The sequence below is a fragment of the Mobula hypostoma genome, chromosome 7 (genome assembly GCF_963921235.1).
Source record: "Mobula hypostoma chromosome 7, sMobHyp1.1, whole genome shotgun sequence".
In the NCBI taxonomy this organism is placed as follows: domain Eukaryota; kingdom Metazoa; phylum Chordata; class Chondrichthyes; order Myliobatiformes; family Myliobatidae; genus Mobula; species Mobula hypostoma.
This window is the reverse complement of record NC_086103.1, coordinates 84,421,410-84,449,189: the sequence shown is the minus strand read 5'-3', so window position 1 is coordinate 84,449,189 and position 27,780 is coordinate 84,421,410. Positions and strand designations below refer to the sequence as shown.

The 27,780-nt window shown below is 41.7% G+C and overlaps 1 protein-coding gene across 1 annotated transcript in view; it reads left to right on the top strand.

The window, feature by feature from the left end:
* Positions 1–27,780, top strand: part of adam19b (ADAM metallopeptidase domain 19b) — a 199,658-nt gene that overhangs the window by 110,677 nt on the left and 61,201 nt on the right. The window contains exons 4-8 of the mRNA XM_063053687.1: positions 10,954–11,032; positions 14,893–14,969; positions 22,931–23,120; positions 23,641–23,706; positions 26,420–26,491. Of these exons, the coding sequence (XP_062909757.1) occupies positions 10,954–11,032; positions 14,893–14,969; positions 22,931–23,120; positions 23,641–23,706; positions 26,420–26,491 (484 nt within the window). The remainder of the gene's footprint in view (positions 1–10,953; positions 11,033–14,892; positions 14,970–22,930; positions 23,121–23,640; positions 23,707–26,419; positions 26,492–27,780) is intronic.

The window sequence follows — 27,780 nt, the reverse complement described above, 5'->3', positions numbered from 1 at the left end:
TCAGAAGGCAGTGGAAGCCAATTATCTGGATTCTTTCAAGAAAGAGTTAGATAGAGCTCTTAAAGATAGCGGAGTCAAGGGATATGGGGAGAAAGCAGGAACAGGGTACTGATTGTGGATGATCAGCCATGATCACAGTAAATGGCGGTGCTGGCTCGAAGGGCCAAATGGCCTACTCCTGCACCTATTGTCTATTATCACTCAAAGAGTTGAACTGCACGTGCATGTAACGAGAGCGTCTTGGACTTCCAGGTGGTCCCCAGCAGGGGTGAATGATAAGTTCGTGGCCTAAGGTAGAAGGAGATGAGTTATATAGCTCTCGTTACATGCACGTGCAGTTTAACTCTTTGAGTGAAAATGCAGAAAGTTTGAAGATAATAGCTCCTTCTACCTTAGGCCACAAAATTATCAATCACTCCTGCTGTGGACCACTTTCTGGAGGTCCAAGACGCCGACTTCTACAAAGAAGGGATCCGTTTGCTCCACGACCACTGGACTAAGTGTGTAACTGTAGGAGGGGACTATGTGGAAAAATAAATGTGCTAAGTTTTCTAAAATTGACTCCTTCTACCTTAGGCCACGAACTTATCAATTATCCCTCGTACATTAGGACACTTATTCTCTTTGCATAGATGGCTTGATAACTTTGCTTCTCTGTTTATTATAATGTAAATAGTTTTGGACCATTTAAAGATGCCCAATTGGTGCAAGTTGTTGCAAATTATGAGAAGCTGAAATAACATCCAAGTTTTAGTCATCAAGCTAGGACATAAGACCATAAGATACAGGAACAAAATTAGGCTATTCAGCCCATCAAGTCTGCTCTGCCACTGAATCACGGTTGTTTTTTTTTCCCAACCCCATTCTCCTATCTTCTTCATGCTACCCTTACCCCTTGCCAATCAAGAACCTATCAGTCTTTGTGGCTTAAGTACACCCAATGATGTGGCCTCTCTGTGGCAACAAATATAGGAGATTCACTACCTACTAAGATGTTATGCTAACTCTGATTTTCTCTCTCCACACATGCTCCCTGACTATAAGGATCTTCCCAACCTCCTGCTTTAGTTCAAATTTATACAATTTCGTGTTCGGGGTTCTCGTGTTGTTTCCCATTGTTTCCATGGATCTCCCTCAATTTACACTGTCTTCAAGTGATTAGCTATAATTGACAGTCCGTACCACCCTCTCTCATCTGTATCACCAGTGATACAATCCCCTGTGGTCTCCAGTCTTTGTTCTCTCCACCCCTCCACTCTCCCCCTTCTCCGCAATCTGTTTGATTTTTGCCTTTTCCCAGTTCAAGCTAACGGTCATCCACCGGAAACTTTAATTCTCCCTGTTACGTTTTCTAACCCCAAAACTTTAAAACTAATTGAAAGCAATACAAGGAGCCAGGAGATAACTGGTGTAGGATTAGTTTTTACTTTAAATGGTGCATGTATGCAATGTTCCCGCTAAGGTATTGGTGTGTGCGCACACACATCTTTTGCTACTAGCACGCAATGGAATTTAAACTGCGTTTCAAAGGTTGTCACCCTCTACCTTGTTGGCAGCTTAAGTATATTTCAGCATCATGCACAATCACATTTCCTTTGCCCATTTCTGATACATTTAGCCACAAATGCACAATAACTACGCATCCAAAAGCGATCTAGTTAGAAGATGTCTAAATGCGGACATGAGCATTTCAACATAAGCACAGGTCTCTTGGTTGTTATCAGTGCAAATGTAAAGGATTTGAAATAGACTTCAATAAGGACTGAAAGACTACTACACTGAATGTTGCCAGGACACAAAAGGATGAGTAATAGGGAGAAGTTGGACAGGCTAGGACTCTGTTCCTTGGAGCATAGGAGACTGAGACCTTATCGAGGTGTGTAAGTTGAACACACACACTCCCTTTTCCCAGAGAAAGTGAGTGTAGGTTTAAGGTGAGAGGGAAAAGGGAGCTGGGAGTAACTTCACACAATATATGGAATGAGCTGCCGCAGAATGTAGTTGAGGTGGGTATAATAGCAACATTTAAAAATGCATGGATCAGAAAGTTGAGGGGGATATGGGCCAAACACGGACAAGTAGGATGAGCTTTCATGGGCACCTTGGTTAGACAGACTGGTTGGGCTGAACAGCCTGTTTCCATGATGTATTTCTCTGTGACTAAGCAGAGTGAAGATCAAGCATTCGTGCACTTGACCCGTTCTGCATCATTAAAAAACTGGTTCAACAGAACATGATTTAACTAACCTCCTTCTTGACCTGATCTTCACTAACAGGCCACACTAGGCAAATGTCATTTTCCTTTCAATGTATAGCTAAGAACACAGTAATAGATCATCATCATCATCAGGTGCCATGCCCAGTTTGAGCTTTGACTGCCATGGCCCACACACTCCTGTTTCGAGTCAAGCAGATCAATTCATTGGTATTCATTCGACGTTTCAGGCCGAGACCTCGGCCTGAAACGTCGACTGTACCTCTTCCTAGAGATGCTGCCTGGCCTGCTGCGTTCACCAGCAACTTTGATGTGTGTTGCTTGAATTTCCAGCATCTGCAGAATTCCTGTTGTTTGCATTGGTATTCATTTCCAGTTCTCTGGCTGCTGTCTCCATCATCATTTGTCTTTGTCTTCCTCTTGCTTTCTTCCCTTCAATCTTCCCCATAATTACCGTGCATTCCAACTCCTCTTTCCTAGCCGCATGTCTAATGAAGTTATGTTGCCTTTTCATGATCTCATACATTATTTCTCTTTTTGTGTTTGCTCTGTTCATGACACCCTCGTTAGATATTCATTTCATCCATGATATTCTTTGCATCTTCCTCAAAAACCACATCTCTGCTGCTACAATTCATTTCCTCATGTTGCTAAATATTGTCCAACATTCTGAGCCATATAACAACTGGATAAACATAACATTTCAGTACTCTGAGGCAGATTGTCATGCCTTGTTTAGTGTTGGTCAGTATACTCTTCATTTTCGTAAAGGTGTCTTTTGCCACCCCTATTCTTTTGATGTCCATGTCGCACCTGCCATCTGATGTCACCCAGCTTCCTAAGTAGCAAAAGTTCTGTACTTGTTTTATGTCTTCCCCGTTTATTCTCAGCCTGCAGATAGGATTCTCCTTTTTTTTGGATATCACCATACATTCTGTCTTTTTGCAATTGATAGATAGACCCAGTTTAGCACTTGCTTCAACTACATCAGTTAGTAGTTCTTCCTCCGTACTTGCAATTAACACAGTGTCATCCGCATATCTGAAATTATTGATGTTTTCACTGCCAACTTTGATTCCCAGGATGTCTCTTATTTTTTGTAATGTTGTTTCACTGTACACATTGAATAAATCAGGGGAGAAAACACACCCTTGTCTAACGCCTCTCTTGATTTTCGTAAACTGACTCAGTTCTCCATCTATTCTTACAGCGGCAGTAATAGATCGGTTAAAAAAAAATGGTCACATTTTACCTTCTGCCCTTTTGTCAGTACATGATACAATGACAATGGAGATGATGACTAATCATAACAATTGATCCATATTGATTAGTTTCCATCAAATCCAGGCAATTGAGCAGGAAAGCTCCAATGCTGGAGACATAAATTTAAAGTCAAATCTTTCCTTGTAAGGGTTGTAAATCCAAGGGACATGACACAGGCCTGTAAAATGATAAACTAATCCGGAGAAAACTAATCTGCAGAAACAATGCTGCAGAGGACAAAGATTTCCTAAGGGGATAGTGGAACCAATTATTCCTTAATTTCACTTGTCATGTCTAGTTACTCTTATTCTGCATTTCAAAATGTTATTTCTGAACTATATCTATGCAAATTATATTTGATTTAATACTAACTGCTTCCCTAGGAACCCTAATTGTTTAGCCACTCAGTCACTCAGCATTGTTTCCACTGACTGGATTTGAATTTAACACCTTTCAAATGTAGATCACGTCCTCTGCTTTCGCTGTTCTGGACAAGGTAAAGTAGTATGCCATATTCAACTTATTCAAATTGCTTTGGAATTCTAAATGTAAAGTAAAAGTAATTGTGCCCCTTCTCAACTTTCTCACTGGCTTTAGGTCGGTATTCTCCTCTACAATGCAATGTGCCTCTGTAGCACTGGAAATGCATTACTGGAGACTGGTTGTTGCATTACTAGTCCACTTGATTTTTTTATGAATGGCTCACTATGTCCCTTCAGCAACAACACAAACAGATTTTTATTTTTCGTGTGTGAGCGTGGACAATGTTACTATTGACAAGAGAGCTCAATGACTGTGAACAAAAGTTGATTGTCTTTGGCCTGATCAGATATTGATGTTGTGATGGTCACTACGATTCCAAGAGCATAGGAGAAAAATAAAGCTTGCTTTCACAGGGGCAGCATGGTAGTACAGTAGTTAGCACAATGCTTTACAGTGCCAGCCATGAGGGTTCAATTCCCACCTCTGCCCGCGTGGAGTGTGTACATTCTCCCCGTTGCCACATGTGTTTCCTCCGGGTGCTCTGGTCTCCTCCCACAGTCCAAAGACTACGATTAAATTTGGGGGGGTTGCTGGACTGGGCCTACTCAGCACTATCTCAGTAAATAAGTAAATAATGTGTGTACCAAAGGAAAACAAGCATTTCATGAGAATAAAGATGGATTGGAATAAGGATGGATCCAATATTTCACAAAAGAAAAGATATTGGTGAGCTTGAAAGTTCATAGGTCCCATTCATTTGATGAGTTACATCTGTGAGTTTTGAAAGAGGTGGCTGTAGGGGTAGTGGATATTTGGTTATCTCCTTCCAATATTGTAAAGATTCTGGAGTTGATCCTGTGGAGGGCAGTGTGGCAAATGTGACTACTATTTAAGAGGGAGAAGGAAAAGAGAAAATCACTATCCTGTTGGCCTGAAGTAAATAATAGCGAAAAGTTGGAATGCTTAGCAGAGGATATAATAACAGACCTCCTTGAAAAGGATAATAGATTTAGGCAGAGTCAACATGGATCAATGAAAATTAAATTCACTGCAGTTTCCTTTAAAGGTTTAAAAACTTGAAGATTAAATTTTTTTGTCAAATGTACATGGTTAAGTGTGCTGCTTGCGTCGGAGATGTGTTAGGGGCAGCCTGCAAGTGTTGGCACACTTCCTGTGCTAGAACGCTCACAATCTGCTTACCCTAGCCTGTATGTCTTTGGTGGAAAGTGGAGCACCTGGAAGGAACCTGCACAATCACTGCGAGGACGTACAAACTCCTTGTGGACAGCAGAGGCAATTGAACCATGACATTACCGCTGGTGTGCTATAAAGCATTGTGTTAACTGCTATGCCACTGTACTGTCCCTTTATCTTTAGTGATGTGACTAACAGAGGGGAACCGCTGGATGTGATGTATTTGTTTTTCAGAAGACTTTTCAGGTTCCATAAGGAGGCTGATCCACAGTAAGTGTGGAATTGGGGTGATAATCAGATATGGACTGAATTTCGTGGACAGAAAGCATGGAGTGGGAACAAATGACTCCTTCACGGGCTGATGGGCTGAGACAAGTTTTTATTGTGATTCAGAGCTTGGGACCTAGCTATTAATAATATGTGACACTTATTCAGCAGGTGGGACTGAATGTTATATTGCCAAGTGTGCTGATGATATTAACCTAGATGGGATTGTGATATGGAGGAGGCTGTAATGAGGCTTCATGGAAATAAGGAGTGAGTGAATAAGAACATGGCAAATGGAACGCCATAAGGAAAAATGAGAGGTCAACCATTTTGTTGGACAAAGCAGAAGAGCAGAGTATATTAAGTGGTGAGATATATGGTGTGTTTTGCTCAGTATGCTTGTACACAAGTCACTTAAAGCCAACATGCAGTCGTGGCACGTGACCAAAAGGGCAAATGTTATGTTGACCTCTATTATGAGACGATTTGAATAGAGAAGCAAGTATGTCTTACCACATTTCAAAGTAAATTTATTGTCAAAGTACATATCTCTTACCATATACAACCTTGAGATTCATTTGCTTGTGGGCATACTCAATAAATCCATAATCGAATAACAACCATTGTAGAATCAAAGAAAGACCACACCAACTTGGACATTCAACTGGTGTGCAAGAGACAACAAACTACGCAAATACAAAAAGAAAGAAATAGTAATAATAAATAAATAAACAATACGCGTAGAGAACTTGAGATGAAGAGTCCTTGAAAATGAGTCAATTGGTTGTGGGTGTTACGTACCCCGTAACTGGGTTGCCAAACCAGCAGAAATGGATCACTCAGTTGGAGTCTGGAGTACTAGGACTAAGAAAGTTTTATTAAAGAAACAAGCAACACATTAATCGAAAGGATAATAAATGCAACAGTTCAGCGATGATAAACGCACATGTGCACAGAATTAAGATAACCGCATCAATCAAGCTCTATCGTTGTCTAGGGGTAAATGACCAATTTCAAAATGACTCAAAGTTCAGTCCAGTTTGTAGTTCAGTTCGCAGTAATCGTTGTCATGGCGATGGACAAGGTGGGGAAGAGAGAGATAGAATAGGAACAACTCATCATTCAGAACGGCTTCACTCACAGACCAGCGGGATGGCTCACAGACCAGCGAGATGGCTCACAAACAGCTTTTGGGCGGGTCCTTGGTGATGTCACCTGAGGTCACCGACTGTGACCCCTCCTCCAGATGCGGTCGATCCTCTGCAGTGAACCCGGCACCCAGGCAAGGGCGGACACACACCGGGTTCCCGCTGATCGTACCTTTCCACCCTGTGCGTTGTCCGGTACTTCTCACCACTCGTGAGAGGCGCACCGCTTCCAGGGTCTCGTTACCTCGGGTGGCGTGTGTGTCTGTCTTAGCGAACCTGTCCCTTTTTATCCCCCTGCTGGGGTATCGCCTATCCATCACTTCAAACAGTTCAGGGTTCAAAGGGGGGAGCCGCTCCAGACAGCTCTTCTTCCCACATCCCTTCATTACACATCTCCAGACGCTGCTCCATTGTTCCTTATCTCTCCTTCCCCTGAGGGCAGGTGGCAGACCAACTGCTGATGCCACTGATGCTAGCCCAGGCCAGCAAACATCTTAATTTTATGTGTATTCTCGTAACAGGGAACATTTCAATGATGAGGCAAGTGAAGTTGAGTGAAATTATCCACTTTGGTTCCAGGGCCTGATGGTTGAGGGGTAATAACTATTCCTGAACCTGGTGGTGTGAGCCCTGAGGCTCCTGTACCTTCTTCCTGATGGTAGCAGCAAGAAGAAAGCATGTCCTGGGTAGGTGTGCTGAATGGTGGGAAGGGCTTTACTCGTGATGGACTGACCTCACAACTTCAGCGACCTTGGTTTAATCCTACCTGATGGTGCTGCTTGTATGGAACTTGCATGTTCTCCAAGTGACCGTAATTCGAGGCAGTTTCTAGGGTAGGTTATATGGATACATGGTCGGCACCACATTGTGGGCTGAAGGGCCTGTAATAAGACCATAAGATATAGTAGCAGAAGTAGGCCATTCAGCCCATCGAGTCTGCTCCACCATTCAGTCATGGGCTCATCCAATTCTTCCAGTCATCTCCCCATGCCCTTTGATGCACTGGCTAATCAAGAACCCATTGATCTCTGCCTTAAATGCACCCAATGACTTGGCCTCCACAGCTGCTTGTGGTAACAAATCCCATAGATTTACCATCCTCTGACTGAAGTAATTTCTCAGCATCTCTGTTCTAAATGGACATCCTTCAATCCTGAAGTCATGATCTCTTGTCCTAAACTCCCCTACCATGGGAAATAACTTTGCCATATCTAATCTGTTCAGGCCTTTTAACATTCGTAATGTTTCTATGAGATTCCCCCCTCATTCATCTGAACTCCAGAGAATACAGCCCAAGAGCTGCCAAATGTCCCTCATACAGTAACCCTTTCATTCCTGGAATCATTCTAGTGAATCATCTTTGAACTCTCTCCAATGTCAGTATATGCTATCTAAAATGAGGAGCCCAAAACTGCACATAATACTCCAAGTGTGGTCTCACAAGTGCCTTATAGAGCATCAACATCACATCCCTGCTCTTATATTCTGTACCTCCAGAACTGAATGCCAACATTTGCATTTGCCTTCTGTACCACTGACTGAACCTGGTGGTTAACCTTTAGGGTATTCTGCACAAGGACTCCGAAGTCCCTTTGCATCTCTGCATTTTGAATTTTCTCCCCATCTAAATAATAGTCTGCTCATTTATTTCTTCCACCAAAGTGCATGACCATACACTTTCCAACATTGTATTTCATTTGCCACTCCTTTGCTCATTTCCCTAAACTAAGTCTTTCTGCAGGCTCTCTGTTTCTTCAATGCTACCCGCCCCTCCACCTGTCTTTGTATCATCGGCAAATTTAGCCACGAATCCATTAATCCCATAGTCCAAATCATTGATATACATTGTAAAAAGCAGTGGTCCCAACACCGGCCCCTGTGGAACTCCACTTGTAACCGGCAGCCAGCCAGAATAGAATCCCTTTATTCCCACTCTCTGTTTTCTGCCAACCAGCCAATGCTCCACCCACGCTAGTAACTTCCATGTAATTCCTTGGGCTCTTATCTTGCTAAGCAGCCTCATGTGCGACACCTTGTCAAAGGCCTTCTGAAAATCCAAGTACACCACGTCTACTGCATCTCCTTTGTTTACCCTGCTTGTAATTTCCTCAAAAACTTGCAGTAGGTTAGTCAGCTGGGATTTTCTTTTCAGGAAACCATGCTGACTTTGGCCTATCTTGTCATGTGCCTCCAGGTACTCCGTAATCTCGTCCCTAACAATCGATTCCAAGAACTTCCCAACCACTGATGTCAGGCTAGCAGGTCTATAGTTTCCTTTTGGCTGCCTCCCACCCTTCTTAAATAGTGGATTAACATTTGCAATTTTCCAGTCATCCAGTATAATGCCAGAATCTATCGATTCTTGAAAGATCATTGTTAATGACTTCGCAATCTCTCCAGCTACTTCCTTCAGAACCGGAGGGTGCATTCCATCAGGTCCAGGAGATTTATCCACCCTCAGACCATTAAGCTTCCTGATGACGTTCTCAGTTGTAATTTTCACTGCACATACTTCACTTCCCTGACACTCTTGAATGTCCGGTATACTGCAGATGTCTTCAACTCTAAAGACTGATGCAAAATACACAGTCAGTTCCTCTGCGATCTCAGCATCTCTCATTACAATATCTCCAGCATCATTTACTAATGGTCCTATATCTATCCTCAACTCTCTCTTACCCTTTAAATACTTAAAAAAAAACTTATAGTATCTTCTTTGTATAGTCGCCAGCTTTCTTTCATAATTCATCTTTTCCTTCCTAATGACCTTCTTAGCTTCCTTCTGCAAGTTTTAAAAAGCTCCCCAATCCTCTATCTTCCCACTAGCTTTGGCTTCCTTGTTTGCCCTCTCATTTGCTTTTACTTTGGCTCTGACTTCACTTGTCAGTCACGGTAGTGTCCTTCTCCCATTTGAAAATTTCTTCTTATTTGGAATATACCTGTCTTGGACTTCCCTCATTTTTCACAGAACCTCCAGCCATTGTTGCTCTGCTGGCCTTCCTGCTAGTGTCGCTTTCCAGTCAACTTTAGCCAGTTCTCCTCTCATGCCATTGTAATTTCCTTTATTCCACTGAAGTACCAACAGATTGGAATTTAGCTTCTCCTTCTCAAATTTCAAAGTGAACTCTATCATATTGTGATCACTGTTCCCCAAGGGTTTCTTAACCTTAAGCTCTTTTATCACCTCCAGACCATTGCACAACACCCATTTTTCTAATGTGCTGTAGAAAAAAATAATGACCGCATGGGTTTCCTCCTGTGCTCTGGCTCTGGTTTCCTCCCACATTCCATGGGTTGGTAGGGTAACTGGACACTGTAAGCTGCCGCTAGTGTGAAGATGAGAAGGAGGTTGATAAGAATGTACAGAAAATAAGATGGCTTCAGGTAGGATTCATGTAAAAATGGTCCTTGTTGATCACTTTGGTCTTGCTGGGCTGAAGGGCTTGTATCCATGCTGTGTCTCTCTAGGACTAATGTGTATACTTTTGGTATTCTTATCAAACAGAGAATATACTTGTCATTTTGGAAATGCAGCTAAGGTTCATTGGACTGGTTTAAGAAATATTCAGTTTGCCGTATGAGGGGAGATTGAGTAAATTAGGCTTGTACTCTCTGGAGTTTAGAAAAACTCAAACAGATCTCAGTGGAAATTACAAGGTCTTTACAAGGACTCACCAAGCTGGATGAGGTGAAATAAGTAACTTGTCTTAAGAATCTAGAAAGGAAAATCGCAATCTCTGAAGAAGAGGGAGGTCATTTGGCACTGATATGAGGGGAGTTTTTTTTTCATGCACAGGGTTCAATATCTGAGAAGGCTACAGAGGCCCAGATTATTCAAAATAAAGCTTCTTGCTGGTACAAGGCAAATATAGATAGTAGAGGAATACAAAGTTATGGTAGAAGGTCATGGTGAATGTTGAAACAAGAGTGAGGGGCTGAATGGACAAGTCCCTTCTCTTTTTTATGCTCTTATGTTAAAGCTCGTCTCACATTGTGCTATAATGATTGTAAATAAGGAAAATTGAAGCAATTTTGCAAACCAGAATATTTCAGAGATACCTACCATTAAATGTACGTACATATTCAGATGAGAGGACTGGAGACCAATGGCAGGTCTCCAGCAGTTTATTGAGGTAGTGCCAGGCCATACTTCATGCCTATCTGAGAGAGCAGTCAGGATCTAGGCTTAGTACCACATCCAATCGATGGGGTCTCTGACAGTATCACACTCCCTCAGTACACACCTAGGATTCGGGATTGATCTTGATTCTTGTAAAACAGAGACTTGCAGGAAACTAATCTACTATTTGAAAAATAATTCTGATATGCCAAAGCCTTGTCAATATTATTGATGTGTTAAATGTAATTTTGTCTGATTTTCAGGCAGCTGCTGGCACCAAGTTATGCTGAGACTCACTATACCCAGGATGGAGAGGAAAGGACCACTTTCCCTGGCCGTAAGGTGAGCTCCTGTAATGTTGTGACTCCATGTACTGGGTAAGGGCTGGCCTACCAATGACAGTGAAATGCAGCTACTAAAGTTAAACTCAAAGTACATTTACAGTACGTGATTGAGGTGTGTTACATATATAACCTGTACAATTCCATTTATGCATGCAGAATATGATCATCTTACTGTAAATTTGCAAAACAGATTGCATTTTCAATTGTGTTTGAATAGATGAGAAAATTTGCATCATTATCCTGTACTTGAGAAAGAACAGAGAACAGAGATTTGTTACAATCTGAGGAAACTCCTCTATACTGCAGAAAGTTTGAGATGTCTATGAACAGGAAAAACATTGTTGTGTCTCTATAACTAATCCTATTGCAGAATCCCTATGCAGATCCTTAACAAAGACATTTCAGTTACTTAATTCAATCTATAACAAGGTGACATAGGGCCAGTAGGTGTTGAATCAGTGTGGATAGATCTAAGGAACTTCAAGGGTAAAAAGACCCTGATGGAAGTTGTATACAGGCCCCCAAACAGTAGTAAGGACGTGGTCTACAAATTACAATAGGAGATAGAAAATGCATGCCAACAGGGCAATGTTACAATAGTCATGGGGGATTTCAAATACACAGGTAGATTGGCACAATCAGGTTGGTGCTGGATTTCAAGAAGGCTATTTCTAGAATGCCTATGACATGGTGTTTTAGAGCAGCTGATAGTTAAGCCCAGTAGCAGATCAGCTATTCTGGACTTGGTGTTGTGCAATGAACAGCAGTTGATTAGAGAGCTTAAGGTAAAAGAACCTTTAAGGGAAAGTGATCGTAATATGATTGAATTCACTGTGAAACTGAAGAAGAAGCTGAAGTCAGATGTAACAGTATTAGAGTGAAGTAAAGGGAATTACTGAGGCATGGGAGAGGAGTTGGGATATATCCATATCCCAAAGAGGAAGGCAACAGAGACAGATAGATAGGAAAAAATTAAAAAAAAATATATATATATATCCCAAAGAAGTATTCTGAAGGCAAGATGGCACACCATGGCTAACAAGAAAAGTCAAAGCCATTTTAAAAATCAAAGAGAGGACATATAATAGAGCAAAAATTAGTGGGAAGTTAGAGGTTTGAGAAGCTCTTAAAAACCAACAGACAGCAACTAAAGAAGTTATTAAGAAGGAAAAGATGGAATATGAAAGTTAGCTAGCCAATAAGATTAAAGAAGATGCCAAAAGTTTCTTCAGATGAATAAAGTGAAAAAGAGAGGTGAGAGTGGATATTGGACCGTTGGAAGCTGTAGAGGTAATAACGGGGGACAAGGAAATGGTGAATGAATTGAGTAAGTGTTTTGCATCAATCTTCATGGTGAAAGACTCTAGCGGAATGGTGGAAGTTCCAGGTGTCAGGGGTCATGAAGTGTGTGAAGTTACCATTACTAGAGAGAATGTGTTTGGGAAACTGGATGGTCAGAAGGTCGATAAGCTACCTGGACCAGATGGTGTACACCCCAGGGTTCTGAAAGACCTGGCGGAAGAGATTATGGAGGTATCAGTAATGATTTTTCAAGAATCACTATATTCTGGAATGGAAGACTGGAAAATTGGAAATGTCACTCCATCACCTTTCAAGAGGGGAGAGAGGCAGAAGAAAGGAAACTATAGACCAATTAGTCTGACCTCAGTGGTTGACCTCAGATGTTGAAGTCAATTATTAAGGATGAGATCTCAGGGTACTTGGAGACACATGATAAAATAGGCCATTGTCAGCATGGTTTCCTCAAGGGAAAATCTTGCCTGGTAAATCTGTTGGAATTCTTTGAAGAAATAACAAGCAGGATAGACAAAGGAGAATTGGTTGATGTTGTGTACTTGGATTTTCAGAAGGCCTTTGACAAGGTCCACACATGAGGCTGCTTAACAAGCTATAAACCATGGTATTACAGGCAAGGTACTATCATGGATGAAGCATTGGCTGACTGGCAGCAGGCAAAGAGTGGAAATAAAGGGGGCTTTTTCTGGTTGACTGCCAGTGATGTGGTGTTTCACAGGGGTCTGTGTTGGGACCTATTCCTTTTTCTGTTATATGTCAATGATTTGGATAATGGAATTGATGGCTTTGTGGTAAAGTTTGCAGATGATATGAAGATATATGGAGGGCAGGTGGTTTTGAGGAAGCAGAGAGGCTACAGAAGGACCTATAGATTAGGAGGATGGTCAAAGAAGTAGCAGATAGAATACAGGTAGAAGAAATGAAAGGGTTAACTATATTCTAAATGGAGAGGGCATATGAAAAATGGAGGCACAATGGGACTTGGGAGTCCTTGTGCAGGATTCCCTGTTGAGTCTGTGGTGAGGAAGGCAAATACAATGTTAGCATTCATTTCACGAGACCAGAATATAAAAGCAAGGATATAATGTTGAGACTTTATGAAACATTGATTATGGCCTCACTTGGAGTATTGTGAGTAGTTTGGGCCCCTTATCTGAGAAAGGAGGTGCTGAAACTAGAGAGGGTTCAAAGGAGGTTCATGAAAATGATTCCAGGATTGAATGGCTTGTCATATGAAGAGTGTTTGATGGATCTGAGCCTGTATTCTCTAGAATTCAGAAGAATGAGAGGTGACCTCACTGAAACCTATTGAACAGTGAAAGGTCTGCTGGATGTGGAGAGGATATTTCCTATAGTGGGAGAATCTAAGACCAGAGGACACAGCTTGAGAATAGAGAGGCATCCTTTTAGAATAGAGATGAGGAGGAATTTCCTTAGACAGACGGTGGTGAACCTGTGGAATTCTTTGCCACAGGCAACTATGGAGGCCAAGTCTTTATGTATATTTAAGGCAAAGGTTGATAGATTCTTAACTGGTCAGGGGATGAAGTGAAACGGAGAGAAGGCAGAAGTTTGGTGTTGAGAGGAAAATAGGATCCACCATGATGAAATGGCAGAACAGGCTCAATGGGCCAAATGGCTTAATTCTCTTCCTATCTCTTATAGTCTTATGGTCTTAAAGTATCCTGATTATTTCTGGTGTGATAAGTGGGCATTACCTTCACCGCAAGCAGAGATCTTCTGGCCTGGATGCACACCCCCCTCTCTCCATGCCTGGACTCTCTGGGTTCACGTGTTGACCTCTGGCAGTATGTTTCTGAGGACCTGCTTGACAGAATTGCCTGAGAGGGCAAGAGAGGATGAGCTCTGTCAAATCGGTCAAATCATTTAAACATCGTTAAATATCTTGGAACATTTAGAGACATTAAATGCTCCGAAATTCAATTTAAGTAGTTAAAATTTAAAAAAAAATTTTATTGAAGATCATTTTAAAGCACACTTATCTTTCCTACTTCTGCAAATGAAAAATTCCTGTTCAGAGTTATAGAGTGGACAGCTCAATGTGAGGTTTGACTCGATGTAGGATCTGAGTCTCAGCAAGGCCATTCTGCTAGTGGGCTCCACCTAGAAGGCAGTGTTGAGGTGCTGTGACAGATATGGTGACATCTGTCATTCAGAAACCTCTGGCCTTACTATGTTCTCATGTAAGGCCGTGACCTGCCAGTGCAGATGCGTAGATCCCTCAGAACTGGTAGCCAAAGTCAGTGCTAAGTTCCCCAAGGCTGTAAGGATTTTGATAGCATTGCATTTTAATGATGATCAAATAGTGAATGAACATAGTTCTCCTGTATGTGAGAGAGAATAGGTCAGAGGAAAATAGGGTGGGGATGGCAGTGATGAGAACTCACTGAGAGTCTCAGCAGGTAAGATGAAAATCATCATGACTTGACCAGATTCATCTAGGCAGCTGCAGCATGTGAAGTGAAGCCTTGGTATGCTTCACCATTATTAATATCTATCTGTTGTTTACTTTTATTTTAGGCACACTGTTTTTACCATGGCAACGTGAAGGGATTTGAGCATTCCACTGTAGTATTGAGTACGTGTGGAGGTCTGAGGTAAGACTGACTGTTTATGCATTTGATAACCATAAATACTTACTTAACAATAAAATTGTAGTGGAATGGTTTGTAAATGATCTCATGAATGTCTCAAGCAGAATTAGCTGCAGTGAAAGGATGAGAAGATAGTGAGTTAGGGAAAAGGTAGGTTATGAGTAACGATACCTGGTGTTTGTTGTCCAATGCCTGGTTGGACAAAATGACAGTAGGTTGTCGCCTTGAACCAACATGGACTGAGTAGTGATTGTTGAGAGATCTGTACATTAACTGACCTCTGGAGCCTCTTCTGTTCTTGTGCATTGGAGTCTCCAAATCAGGCTAGGATTCAGACATGACCCAAAACGATAAACGAACAGGAATATATGTTTGTGTTATTTTAGTCTATGACCTAGCAGGGTATACCACCGCCCAATTCCAGAAGACTTGCATTTCTATAGTCCCTGAAAATATTCTGATGAACTTCACAGAAAATCTTGAGGGTAATTAATTGCTGTAGTGAAGCAACATCTGGAATTCTGGGAGATAAAATTGTTTCCAGGGCACCACATGTGGCAGTGAGGCAGCTCCTTTTGTTAGTATTGCATGATGGTAACTGGGAGAGCCTCCTGTTCTTTCCATAGTGCTATGGGTTGACTTACAAACAATGAGAAAGGAAAAATGGATTTTGTTTTGCCGCCTGAAGGAAAGTTGCTTTGCTCTAGTGGCCCACTGAAATGTCAGGTTATAGAGCACACTCATGACTTTGGAACTGAGCTTACACTCCCGGTCTTCTGTGTGAGTTAGAGAGTTCAATGACCGAAACTAGTTTACGGTTAGATCAGGATTTCCAGGATATTGAAGTCCAAATTCAGGTTCAAAGTATTGTCACGGGTATATATGTGTGTGTATGTATGTATGTATGTGTGTGTATATATATATATATATATATATATATATATATATATATACACAGTACAAATACTATGAAAATTCCAGTGTGTTTCAGCAGAACAAGGCATTGCAGTCATGACAGACATAAGAACAGAATAAACATAACCACACTAGTACAAGTTGAGAGAGTGTAAGAGAAATATTGTCTGAGATAGTATTAAGGTTTTTCTAGGTCAGTACATGAAACTGTTGGCAGCGGGGAAGAAGCTGTTGTTGAACCTTGAATCCACAGGCAGCATTGAGAAGAGGGCGTGGCCTAGACGATAAGAAACCCTGATGATGGATGGTACTTTCCTTAGATGTTGCCTCTTGTAAATGTTCTCGACACTGGGAAGAGCCGTGAACGCTCTCGACGCTGGGGAGAGTCGTGAAAGCTCTCGACGCTGGGGAGAGCCGTGAACGTTCTGGACGCTGGGGAGAGCCGTGAACGTTCTCGACGCTGGGGAGAGCTGTAAGTGTGACTGAGCTGGGGAGAGCCGTGAACGCTCTCGACGCTGGGGAGAGCCGTGAACGCTCTCAACGCTGGGGAGAGCTGTAAGTGTGACTGAGCTGAGGAGAGCCGCGAACGCTCCCGACGCTGGGGAGAGCTGGGAACGCTCTCGACGCTGGGGAGAGCTGTAAGTGTGACTGAGCTGGGGAGAGCCGTGAACGCTCTCGACGCTGGGGAGAGCTGTAAGTGTGACTGAGCTGAGGAGAGCCGCGAACGCTCCCGACGCTGGGGAGAGCTGTAAGTGTGACTGAGCTGAGGAGAGCCGCGAACGCTCTCGACGCTGGGGAGAGCTGTAAGTGTGACTGAGCTGGGGAGAGCCGTGAACGCTCTCGACACTGGGGAGAGCTGTAAGTGTGACTGAGCTGAGGAGAGCCGCGAACGCTCCCAACGCTGGGGAGAGCCGCGAACGCTCTCGACGCTGGGGAGAGCTGTAAGTGTGACTGAGCAGGCTGAGTCCGGCACTCTCTGGAGCCACTGCCACTCCTGTGCAATGGAGTTTCTATTTCACTGATTTAAACATGACCCATGGACGATGAAGGAACAGGGATATATGTTCATGTCAGTTTGAAGATTATTATGTTCTTATGGTATAGCTGCTCTTGTTCTCTATGGTGGTAGCAGTCACAGAGGTTGGAGAAATTTCTGAAGTACTGTTCTTACTTAGGAAGATAGAAGTTTCTGTGTTAAGCTTTGACAGCCATTGTTAGTGGAACTTCCATCTGTCCACTGCCATTGCTAAAGTGACCAGTTTGGACAACTCTCAGTACATCTCAATATTGTTTTTTAAATCACCACAATCTTGTGTAAGGTCTTGTTCAAAAAGTAAATCTAGTTAACACCAAAACCAAATAGATAAGAAGAACATGATCTACTGATTTCCTTCCTATCTGCCATCTGTGTTTACCGTACTGATGGGGTGCATGACATCTCCCCAGGAAAAGGGGAAATGTATGGGAGGGGTGCGGGGAATCACATTTATTTGCATTGGTGACCTTTTGCTCACTGTGCAGACGTTGGGATGCTATTTATTAACAGCATTAACTTCCTTTGATATGTAATCCGACTATTTTAGATCTTCCAGTCTTGGTGTTTAGTTACTGGTAAACAGACTAATATTGGAATGCCAACTTGGAATGGATTTGTGTACTATTCAAATGTCTAGTAAGTTAAATTATGTTACTTGGCAAGTAATATTCTTTACAGTAAGCTAAAGCGAAGTTTAAAGTGACAATGGAGGAGTAAGGAGTTCTTTAGAGCATGGCAGCATCTGGAGGTTGTAAGTGCAGATGGTTGGGAGTTCCATGGCTTAAGTCAGCATGATAATAATTTTCCTACTTATAACTGAAGGAAACCACAAGCCATCTCCCCGGATGAAAACAATGAACTTCCTATACTGGATATTCTGTCAAGTTCAATCAGATCAGTTTCTTAATGTTTATATGAAACAGGGAGCAAATTGTGTGCAGATGCAGTTTTTGCAAAGAATGTGTGGTGTACCTTTCCTGATGAGACAGAATTAATTTCCCACACGGAGTCCTTACTTCAAAACTGGACCATCGTGCTGTGTTGTTAAGGTGGTAAAACTAGGTTTGTGTTATAAAAGTTAAGGTAATTATTAGTTTGACTTTATTTCTGTAGTTAGCTCTTGAAATTGAAAGTTGACTTCATGCTATAGTTCATGACTTGAGCTGACATTTGAGAGCAGTATTGAACAATGTAATATTTAGAAATGTCACAATGACAAGGCACAGTCTTTTATAACAGATAAAACAAAGTCCTCTTGGCATTAAAGTCTCTCTTCTTTTAATCAAAGAGCAGACATTTTTTTAGTGTTTTGTTGGTAGTTGCTATTTAAACCCCCCCCCCAAATAATTATTGGGGTAGGTTGTTATATTGCTGGTTAGAAACACCGTTGGTAGGAAATGGGTTCTGTATGGTATTTTCTATTTAATCTCCCCCCCTCCCGGGGTAGGTTGTTACATTGTAGTTGGAAACACCATTGGTAGGAAATGGATTCAGTACAAGATGAGCTTCACTGAATTGGAATCAAGCTGGGGACAGTTGTGATTTTGATATGCAAAGGTCTGGATTTGATCTCCCTGTGTAGAAATAGCGAATGTGTTTGCTTTATTAATCCATTAAAAATAGACTAAAGACTTATTTTTTGTTTGGTAAATTGTATGGTAAATGCATACACATTGCTTATACAGTTAACATAAACTCCCAGTTATGCCTATGGATTTGAACTCTAAGCTGAGGTAATGTGACTTATTAATGCATCTTCTAATTCTTTTTCCTGTTCCTAAGATGTTTACCAAGTTAAGATTCAGCTCTGATTGTTCACTTCTGTCTCAACATGGCAATGTATAGTAATACATTACTAATAGCTTACCCCGGCCTAACCATATCGAGGTCATGGCAGAAAAAAACCCAGTAGCACCTCTACATCCTCAGGAGGCTAAGGAAACTTGGCAAGTCCCTGTTGACCCTCACCAATTTTTGTAGATGCACCATAGGAAACATTTTTACTGGGTGAACCACAGCTCAAGATTGCAACCACTCTGCCCAAGTCTGCAAGAACCAGTATAGAGCTGTGGCCACAGTTCAGCACATTACAAAAACCAGACTTCCCTCCATATATTTCCAGGTACTTTGGTAAGCAGCCAATATAATCAAAGCTCCGTCCCACCAAACCTCGGGCATTCTCTCTTCTCGCCCTCTCCCATTAGTCAGACAATACAAAAGACTAAAAGCACAGGGTAAAGTATAACTTCTGACCCACTGTTATAAATCTACTGAATGGACATCCTGAATGATAAGTTAGACTCTTGATCTCACAGTCAAGTTTGCCATTACCTTGCCTGCCCAGCCTGCACATTTTCTGTACTGTAAAACTATATTCCACATTGCGTGCCTCTGAAAATTTACTGTGCATTCCCAAACCAAAAGCCGTGAAAGAACCAGGAGGTTTGTAGTCTGCTGAGGGCTAAATCTGTGGCATTTAAGTCTGGTGACCCAGGTCTGTATAAGAAAACCAAGTATGACTTGCGGAGAGCTATTTCAAGAGCAAAGAAACGACTCCAAGAGTGGTTAGAGGCGACGTTGGATGCGCGTCAGCTCTGGCAGGGTTTGCAGGGAATTACTTCCTACAAAGCACAACCCAACATCATGAATGGCAGCGATGCTTCATTACCAGATGAGCTCAACATCTTTTATGCTTGGTTTGAAAGGGAGAATAAAACCACAGCTATGAGGATCCCTGCAGCGCCTGGTGACCCTGTGATCTCTGTCGATGTCAGGCTGTCTTCCAAGAGGGTGAACCCTCGCAAGGCAGCAGGGCCTGATGTATCTGGTAAGGCTCTGAAAACCTGTGCCAACCAACTGGCAGGGGTATTCAGAGGCATTTTCAGTCTCCCATTGCTACAGTTGGAAGTTTCTACCTGCTTCAAAAAGGCAACAGTTATACCAGAGCCAAAGAAGAGCTGTGTGAGCTGTCTTAATGATTACCAGTGATGAAATGCTTTGAGAGGTTGGTCATGGCAAGAATCAAGACCTGTCTCAGGAAGGACCTGGACCCACTGCAATTTGCCTATCACCGCAATAGATCTAGAGCAGATGTGATCTTAATGGCTCTCCACACAGCCTTGGATCACCTGGATAATGCAAGTACCTAAGTCAGGATGCTGTTTATTGATTATTGGTCAGCATTTAACACCATCATTCTGTTTACAGTCCTGGTTGAAAGGCTACAGAACCTAGGCCTCTGTACCTCCCTCTGCAAATGGATCCTCGACTTCCTAACCAGAGGACCCCAGTCTGTGCGGATTGGAAGTAACATCTCCACCTCGTTGACAATCAACACTGGTGTACTACAGGGATGTGTACTTGGCCCACTGCTGTACTCTCTCTATACCCATGACTGTGTAGCTAAACATAGCTCAAATGCCATCTGTAAATTTGCTGATGATACAGCCATTGTTGGCAGAATTTCAGATGGTGACAAAAGGGCGTACAGGTGCAAGATACACCAGGTTGTTGAGTGGTATTGCAGCAACAACCTGGCACTCAATGTCAGCAAGATCGAAGAGCCAATTGTAGACTTCAGAAAGGGTAAGACGAGGGAATACAAACCAATCCTCATCAAGGGATCAGAAGAGGAGAAGGGGAGCATTTTCAGATTCCTGGGAGTCAATATCTCCAGGGATCTAACCTAGATGCAAGACATCAATTCAGCTATAAAGAGGGCAAGACAATGGATGTATTTCATTTGGAGTTTGATGAGATTTGATTTGTTAATTAAAACACTCAAACTACTACAAATGTACCATGGAGAGCATTCTGACTGGCTGCATCACTGTCTGGTGGGGGATGGTGGGGTTGGGGCTACTGCACAAGATTGAAGTAAGTTGTATAAACTTGTAAAATTAGTCTGCTCCATCATGGGTACCAGCGTAGTATTCAAGACATCTTCAAGGAGCAGTGCCTTAAGAAGGTGGTGTCCATCATTAAGGATCTCCACCCAGGAATGCCTGTTCTCACTGTTACCATCGGGAAGGAGGTACAGAAGCCTGAAGGCACACACTCAGTGATTCAAGAACAGCTTCTTCCCCTCTACCACTCGATGTCAAAATGGACATTGAACCCTTGGACACTGCCCCACTACTTATTTACTTCTGCTATTTTGCACAACTTATTTTAACTTAGCTAGTTAATATTGTTTAATATCTGTAGTGAAATGATTCTCAGGGAAATAGAAGACCGAGATGAGATAAAAATTGGAGGTGCTAATATCAGCCATATAAGATATGCAGACGATACCATCCTAATAGCAAGTGCTGCAGAAGACCTACAAATCCTCCTAGACTAAGTAGCACAAACAAGTGCAGATTTTGGTCTAACCATCAACTGTAAAAAAAAAACAAAAAAAAAACAAATGTATGGTAATATCAAAACAGCAGGATAATCCCAACTGCCAATTGTACATCAGTAACCAAGAGATTGAACGAAAGACCAGCTTTAATTACCTTGGTAGTTTTAGATGCTAGAAGTAAAGTAGAAATAAAAAGAAGAATTGCCATTGCCAAAACCAACTTCCAAAAAATGAAACCCATTTTTACCAACAGACACATTTCTATAACAACAAGGCTTAGATTACTAAAATGTTGCATCTGGTCAATCTTGCTGTAAACTTCCGAAACATGGACTATAACACCAGAACTCCGAAGAAACTTAGAAGCAACAGAAATGTGGTTTCTTAGAAGAATGTTGAAAATATCATATAGAGATAGGGTAACTAATGAGACAGTACTCCAATGTGCCAATACAAAAAGATCTTTAATGAGAACATTAAATGAAAGGAAACTTAAATTCCTGGGCTATGTCATCAGAAAGGGAGAAATAGAATGCCTTACATTACAAAGCTGTATGCCTGGGAAACACGGAAGAGGAAGGCAAAGAAGAAAATATAAGGACACTGTGAAAGAACTAACAGATCTAAGTGTGCGAGATATCATTGACGCTGCAAGGGATCGTTCGATGTGGAGAGCCATGATTGCCCAAGTGTGTAACGCGCAAGGCACATGAAGAAGAAGATGATTTAATTGACATCTATATACCTAATGTATTTCCGTTTTTTTCTCTATATTTATTTATCATATATTTCATTGAACTCCTGCTGTAAGGGATAACAAATTTCATGACATATGCTGGTGATATTAAACCTGATTCTGATTCTGACTGTAATGGCTTTCCCTTGTACCACCTGGATGTACCAATGTGGTGAAGTGATCTGTGTGGATGGCAAGCAAAACAAAGGTTTTCAATGTACCTTGGTACATGTGAGGATAACAAACTGTAAGGCGGCTGATAGTAAGTCAGCTCTCACCATCGTTTTGCCTGGTAACTTACTCTGTTGATCTTGATGGAGGATCTTTTGCCTCTCACCCAAAGACAATTTTGCTCTCTTCCATACTGTACATCCATTCTGCACATTAGCCATTCTATCAGTATTATAGGTAAGTGAGAATATCATTTTAAAGTTAGAAGTTATTTTATGATAGTAAGGCTATTGTTAGAGTGAAGTAGCTGAAACTAACCCAAATCATTTCAGGCAACACACACAAAATGCTGGTGAAACGCAGCAGGCCAGGCAGCATCTATAGGAAGAAGTATAGTCGACATTTTGGGCCGAGCCCCTTCGTCAGGACTAACACTAATCCTGACAAAGGGTCTCAGCCCGAAAATGTCGACTGTACTTCTTCCTATAGGTGCTGCCTGGCCTGCTGCATTCCACTAGCATTTTGTGTGTGTTGCTTGAATTTCCAGCATCTGCAGATTTTCTCATGTTTGCCAAATCATTTCATATTGGATCCTCATACTGGCCCACACATTAGATCCCCGAATTGGACGATCAGTTGCTAACTTCTTATATCATCAAATTCTGTGACCTTATAATGTTGATGACATGAGGCTTTGATAAATTAATAACGATTCTGCAGTAATGGAAAATATATTACCTGAATGGGTTCTTCTCTGCTAGGGGTTTGATAATTCTGAACTCAAACATCAGCTACTTCGTGGAGCCACTTGACAACAGCCGCAGTCAACATCTCATCTATAGGTCTGAGTACCTGAAGCTGAAAAGTGGGACCTGTGGTCACCAACAGAGTGAGCACAAGGAAGACTGGTTCAAAGATTTCGCTGTCCATCTTCATCCAAGTCACCATCGGGTAAGATTATTAGTAGTGAAGGCTTCGGTAAAAGTCATACCCAGGATCCTAATTTGTCCACTATGCTGTAGGTCATTGTGTCTTGTCTACTGTTCAGAAACAAGTGGGATAACTGTTAACATTTCTGTGGTCAACAGCATATAGATGGCAACCTCAATTTAAAGAGTACAGCCACAGCTTTAGAGAGGATTTGGATGTAAGCCCTTTGAGTATTATGAAAATTGCTTGGCAAAAATAGTACACTGTGTGTTGTGATGATAAATTAATGAAATGTCACCGTTTCTAAATCCTCTCACCACAGTCTTAGTTTACTGGTTAACATATCTACATTAAACAGGCTTTTGCATAAAAAATGCAGGAAGTGATTTATATTAATGGATAGAATAGTTGTATGAGGACTCCAACTGTATGAAATAGAGTACTCAAAATCTGAGACTCAAAGGATTGGCTGGTTTGAATTATAATACAGTTGCACACCCAGATCTTTAATTGCTCTAAGTATTATTTCTACTTTGCACAGAGCAAGAGAGATGTGGTGAAGGATATGAAGTATGTGGAACTTTATTTAGTGGCTGATTATGCTGAGGTAAGACACTTAATGTTTCTAAAATTGAACTCTGCTTTGCTTTATTCAGTGTTGGGTTCATAGCTGTTCAAAGCTCATAGGTGCAATGAGATGGAACGGGTTGGAACTGAAGAGAAGTCAGACAATTCTGAGGAAAGGTTCAGTTTATAGTTTTGGGGGAGTCAAAAGAGAGGTGTTGAATTTGGAGAGCATTCATTTATAGGGGTGTGACTTTGTACAATGGTGTAAAGTGAGAGGGCAGGTAATGGTAACCCGTTTTCCTCCTTACTGATTTCAATATAAATTTTTTAGAATGTGGAGAATTTAACACAAGTTGTCACCTCTCTGTCACCTATTTTACAGCAGCACAGAAAGCCTAGCCCTACTCAGCAGGAGCTGATTTTTTAAAATCTTGATTTTCCTGCTTAACAGCTCTGGGAATGCTTTTTTTTTCACAGTATTTATGGAAATTGTTTGTGGGGACCTTTGGCATACTTGTGACTATCATCCCCTGATTTTCATGTACTCTTAATCAATGGTTATTGAACTTCAAATATGGCAGCAGGGAACTTATAGGGACACTGAGACAAAGTTCAGCATTTTATTTATTGACTGATTTATTGAGATACAGCACGAAATAGGCCCTCAGGCACTTCAAGCTGCACTACCCTGCATCCCCTAATTTAATCCTAGCCTAATCACAGGACAATTTACAATGACCAATTAACCTACCAACCGGTAGGGGTTTGGACTGTGGGAGGAAACCGGAGCACCCAGAGGAAACCTACACAGTCACGTGGAGATTGTACAGACTTCTTACAGGCAGGGCAGGAATTTAACCTGGGTAATCTATACAGTAAAACATTGTGTTAATCATAACCTTGTTCATTGTTCAGCTTGTAATTCCTCAGCAAAGCAGTTAACACTATTGTCTATTGTATTGTTGACATTATTAAAGCTTTTCCCTTCCCAGTGCATTCTCTGGTTTAGAACAAAACCTATGGATCACACGATCTAAACATTAAACTATAACAGGAAAGTGAATCATCATTTAGTTTTTTCCATCAGATTTGGTATCGGAAGCTCCCACTGCCAGCAATTTCATCAAATATTGAACGATTTAACTCCCTGCTTAGGATCCTGATCTAGTCCAGATGTCTGTAAGATTCACTGAGAGGCAGCTGACTGTGCTTTGGGAACAGTTTAAAGGCTCTGCAAACTAAAAGAAGACGTAATTCCCACAATACTTGAAGGTTTCCCAGAAAACTGACCTGACATGACACATTGAGATGTGACTCCAGGAAGTGAAAGTTAATAAAGCTGCTGATGTTGGAAATTTGAAACAATCACATAAAATGCTGGAAACACTCCACAAGTCAGGCAGCTGTTTCTCTTTCTGAAGATAAGACATTGACCTGAATTATTAGTTCTATTGTTCTTTCTACAGATGCTGCCTAACCTGCTGGGTGTTTGCAGCATTTTCTGGTTTTGCTTCTGATTCCAAGAAGTAGTTCTTTAAGCAGAGAGAGAGTAGCTGTTCTGAAACACGGTCAAAGTCACGTTTGGCCAAAACTGATTTTCACAATTGGTCAATATTACCATTGTGTTGTGGGACCAATGATGGAAGAAGAAGCCCATTCTTGGTCTTGTAGTCCTTTTGTTCCTATGTCTTTCTTACTTCTTTCTTTTCAAATCTTTTTATTATTACTATCCAAAATTACCAAGAGTACATCAAAGTAGGCAACACTTACAATGTTTCAAGAGAAAAAAAAACATTGTTTTAAAGAGTGAAAAAATTTCGGTGACAAAAAAAAGAGGAAAAAAAACCCTACTAAAGCAAAAAAAAAGTGAGGGGAAAAAAACCCATTAAGTGTTCAACCCTGGAGCCATGCGTCATACAAAAAGCTTCTAAAGATAAACATCAAACCGCCAGCAAGAAAAAAAAAGTACCAAAAATTTACAATTAGATCGTGGAGGAAATCTATCAATTAACTCAAATGATAGTAACGAGCAAATGAACCCCATCTTTTCTCAAAATGAAACATAGGTTCAAAGGTTCGACTTCTAATTTTATGCAAACTAAGACTTAGCATCACTTGAGGGAACCATTGTGACTTATGTATTACTTACTATTATGCCACTGGTATTTAGGGCATCAGTGAAGGTCCTCCCTCTCTGGTGGTGTCCATGGCTTCCTTCATCATGTCAGTAGCTTGGCTTTCACCACTGTCATCATGCAAGTCCCGGTGGAGACTCAGGAATACCACTGCACTTAGATGTAGAATGATTCTTCATTGCAGCTGCCATAAGAATTCTGGTTTACCACGCAGAGTTGTTGGCCCTGAGCTGAACCCTGAACCTGGGGGACCGGTCGACCACCTTTAACCTGTCCTCTACTCTTTGACCTGTTTGGCATGGGTGACCCTACCAAGAGCCAAAGCATAAAGCTCTGACTTCAGCCAGCATAGCTCTCTGGATCATTCAGGCACGCAAGCTCCAAACCATGACAAGGTTGTGGTCCCCTTGGAGGCTTGTTCCTATGAGAATGGAATAATTTTAGAAGAGTAGTGAGTTGCTGTCATATAGCGATCCTGAAGCTTGCATCCTGAAAGGGTGAAATGAAATGAACTAAAGAGCATTCTTAATTTGGCCCAAGGTATCAGGACATTAAGCAAAGTGAAGCTGCTTGGCAGAACAAAATATACTGTATCTTTATCTAAATCTACCCTTTCAGTTTCAGAAACATCACCGGGATCTTGAGAAAACAAAACAGAAGTTGAAGGAAACTGCTAATTATGTTGATAAGGTGAGAATGTATTAATCATTGAGTAGGTTGTCTTCAGACATCCCACCCTGCAAAAACTCATTTCAGGGAGGTAGCACCATCAATTTGTGGGAGATTCCCAGAACTTCCGGGAGAGGTGGGATGTCTGCAATAGAGTAGCTCCTTAGCAGCCAGCCAGCTAGTTTAAATAACGTTAGCTATGCTAATGAACGAATGACACCTGTTAAACTCACCTCAACATGTCTTATACAGTCTTAACCCACCATGGGCAATAGAAAAGTCACTGTTGCAAACAGTGCAGCGAACAGCACTGTCATTATTTTTGACCCCTATTAGGCAGGGGTACACTTTAGTGTATTCTGGGGTGACGTACATTTTATATTTTCTTTTTTTGAAACACTCTGCCATGGTGCGTGCGCTCGCTCTCTCTCTCTCGTGGTCGCTCTCATGCTCTCTCGCTCTTTCTCACGCTCTCTCTCGCGCACTCTCATGCTCTCTCTCACTCGCTCTCGTCTCTCTCGCGCTCACTCTCTCAAAAAAATTGATTTCCGGAATATTGTATATAATTTGCGGGCATCAGGGAGCCACTATTAATATGCGGGAGACTCCCGGAACTTCCGGGAGAGGTGGGATGTCTGTGTCTTTGTTGGTCTCCCCTCTCTCTGTGTGACACCTCTTTGTCCCTTTACAAGGAGCATGTGTATGTCAAATTGCCGGCTGAACGGTTAGATTTTGTTGTGCTGCAGATCATGGTCTTTCTTTGGGGCTTTATTGTATGCTTGGTGGGTGGAGGGTGTTGACGCTTTTTTTTTGCTGAAGTAAGTGGGGGAGGGGGAAGGTCGTTTCTTTGTTGCTGCTTGTTCCTGGGAAGGGGAAGTAGGGGGTTTGAAGTTCTAACATTCTGCCATCACTCATGTTTTGCGACAGTCTTCTGTTTTCGTGGATGTCTGTGAAGAATGAGAATCTCAGGATGTGTATTTCATACATTTTCTGATATTAAATGGAACTATTGAACTATCAGAGGTCTTTGTATGTTTGTACTCGCAAACTGTGTCTGTAGTCTGTCTATGAGCTTAGTAGAACCTGGCCCCCCATTGTCCTGTGAAATTACTGTTTTGCTAACTGCTTTCTAACAGTAACCACATTCCAGTACCACGGTAGTCATAGTCATACTTTATTGATTCTGGGAGAAATTGGTTTTTGTTACAGTTGCACCATAAATTATTAAATAGTAATAAAACCATAAATAGTTAAATAGTAATATGTAAATTATGCCAGGAAATAAGACCAGGACTAACCTATTGGCTGAG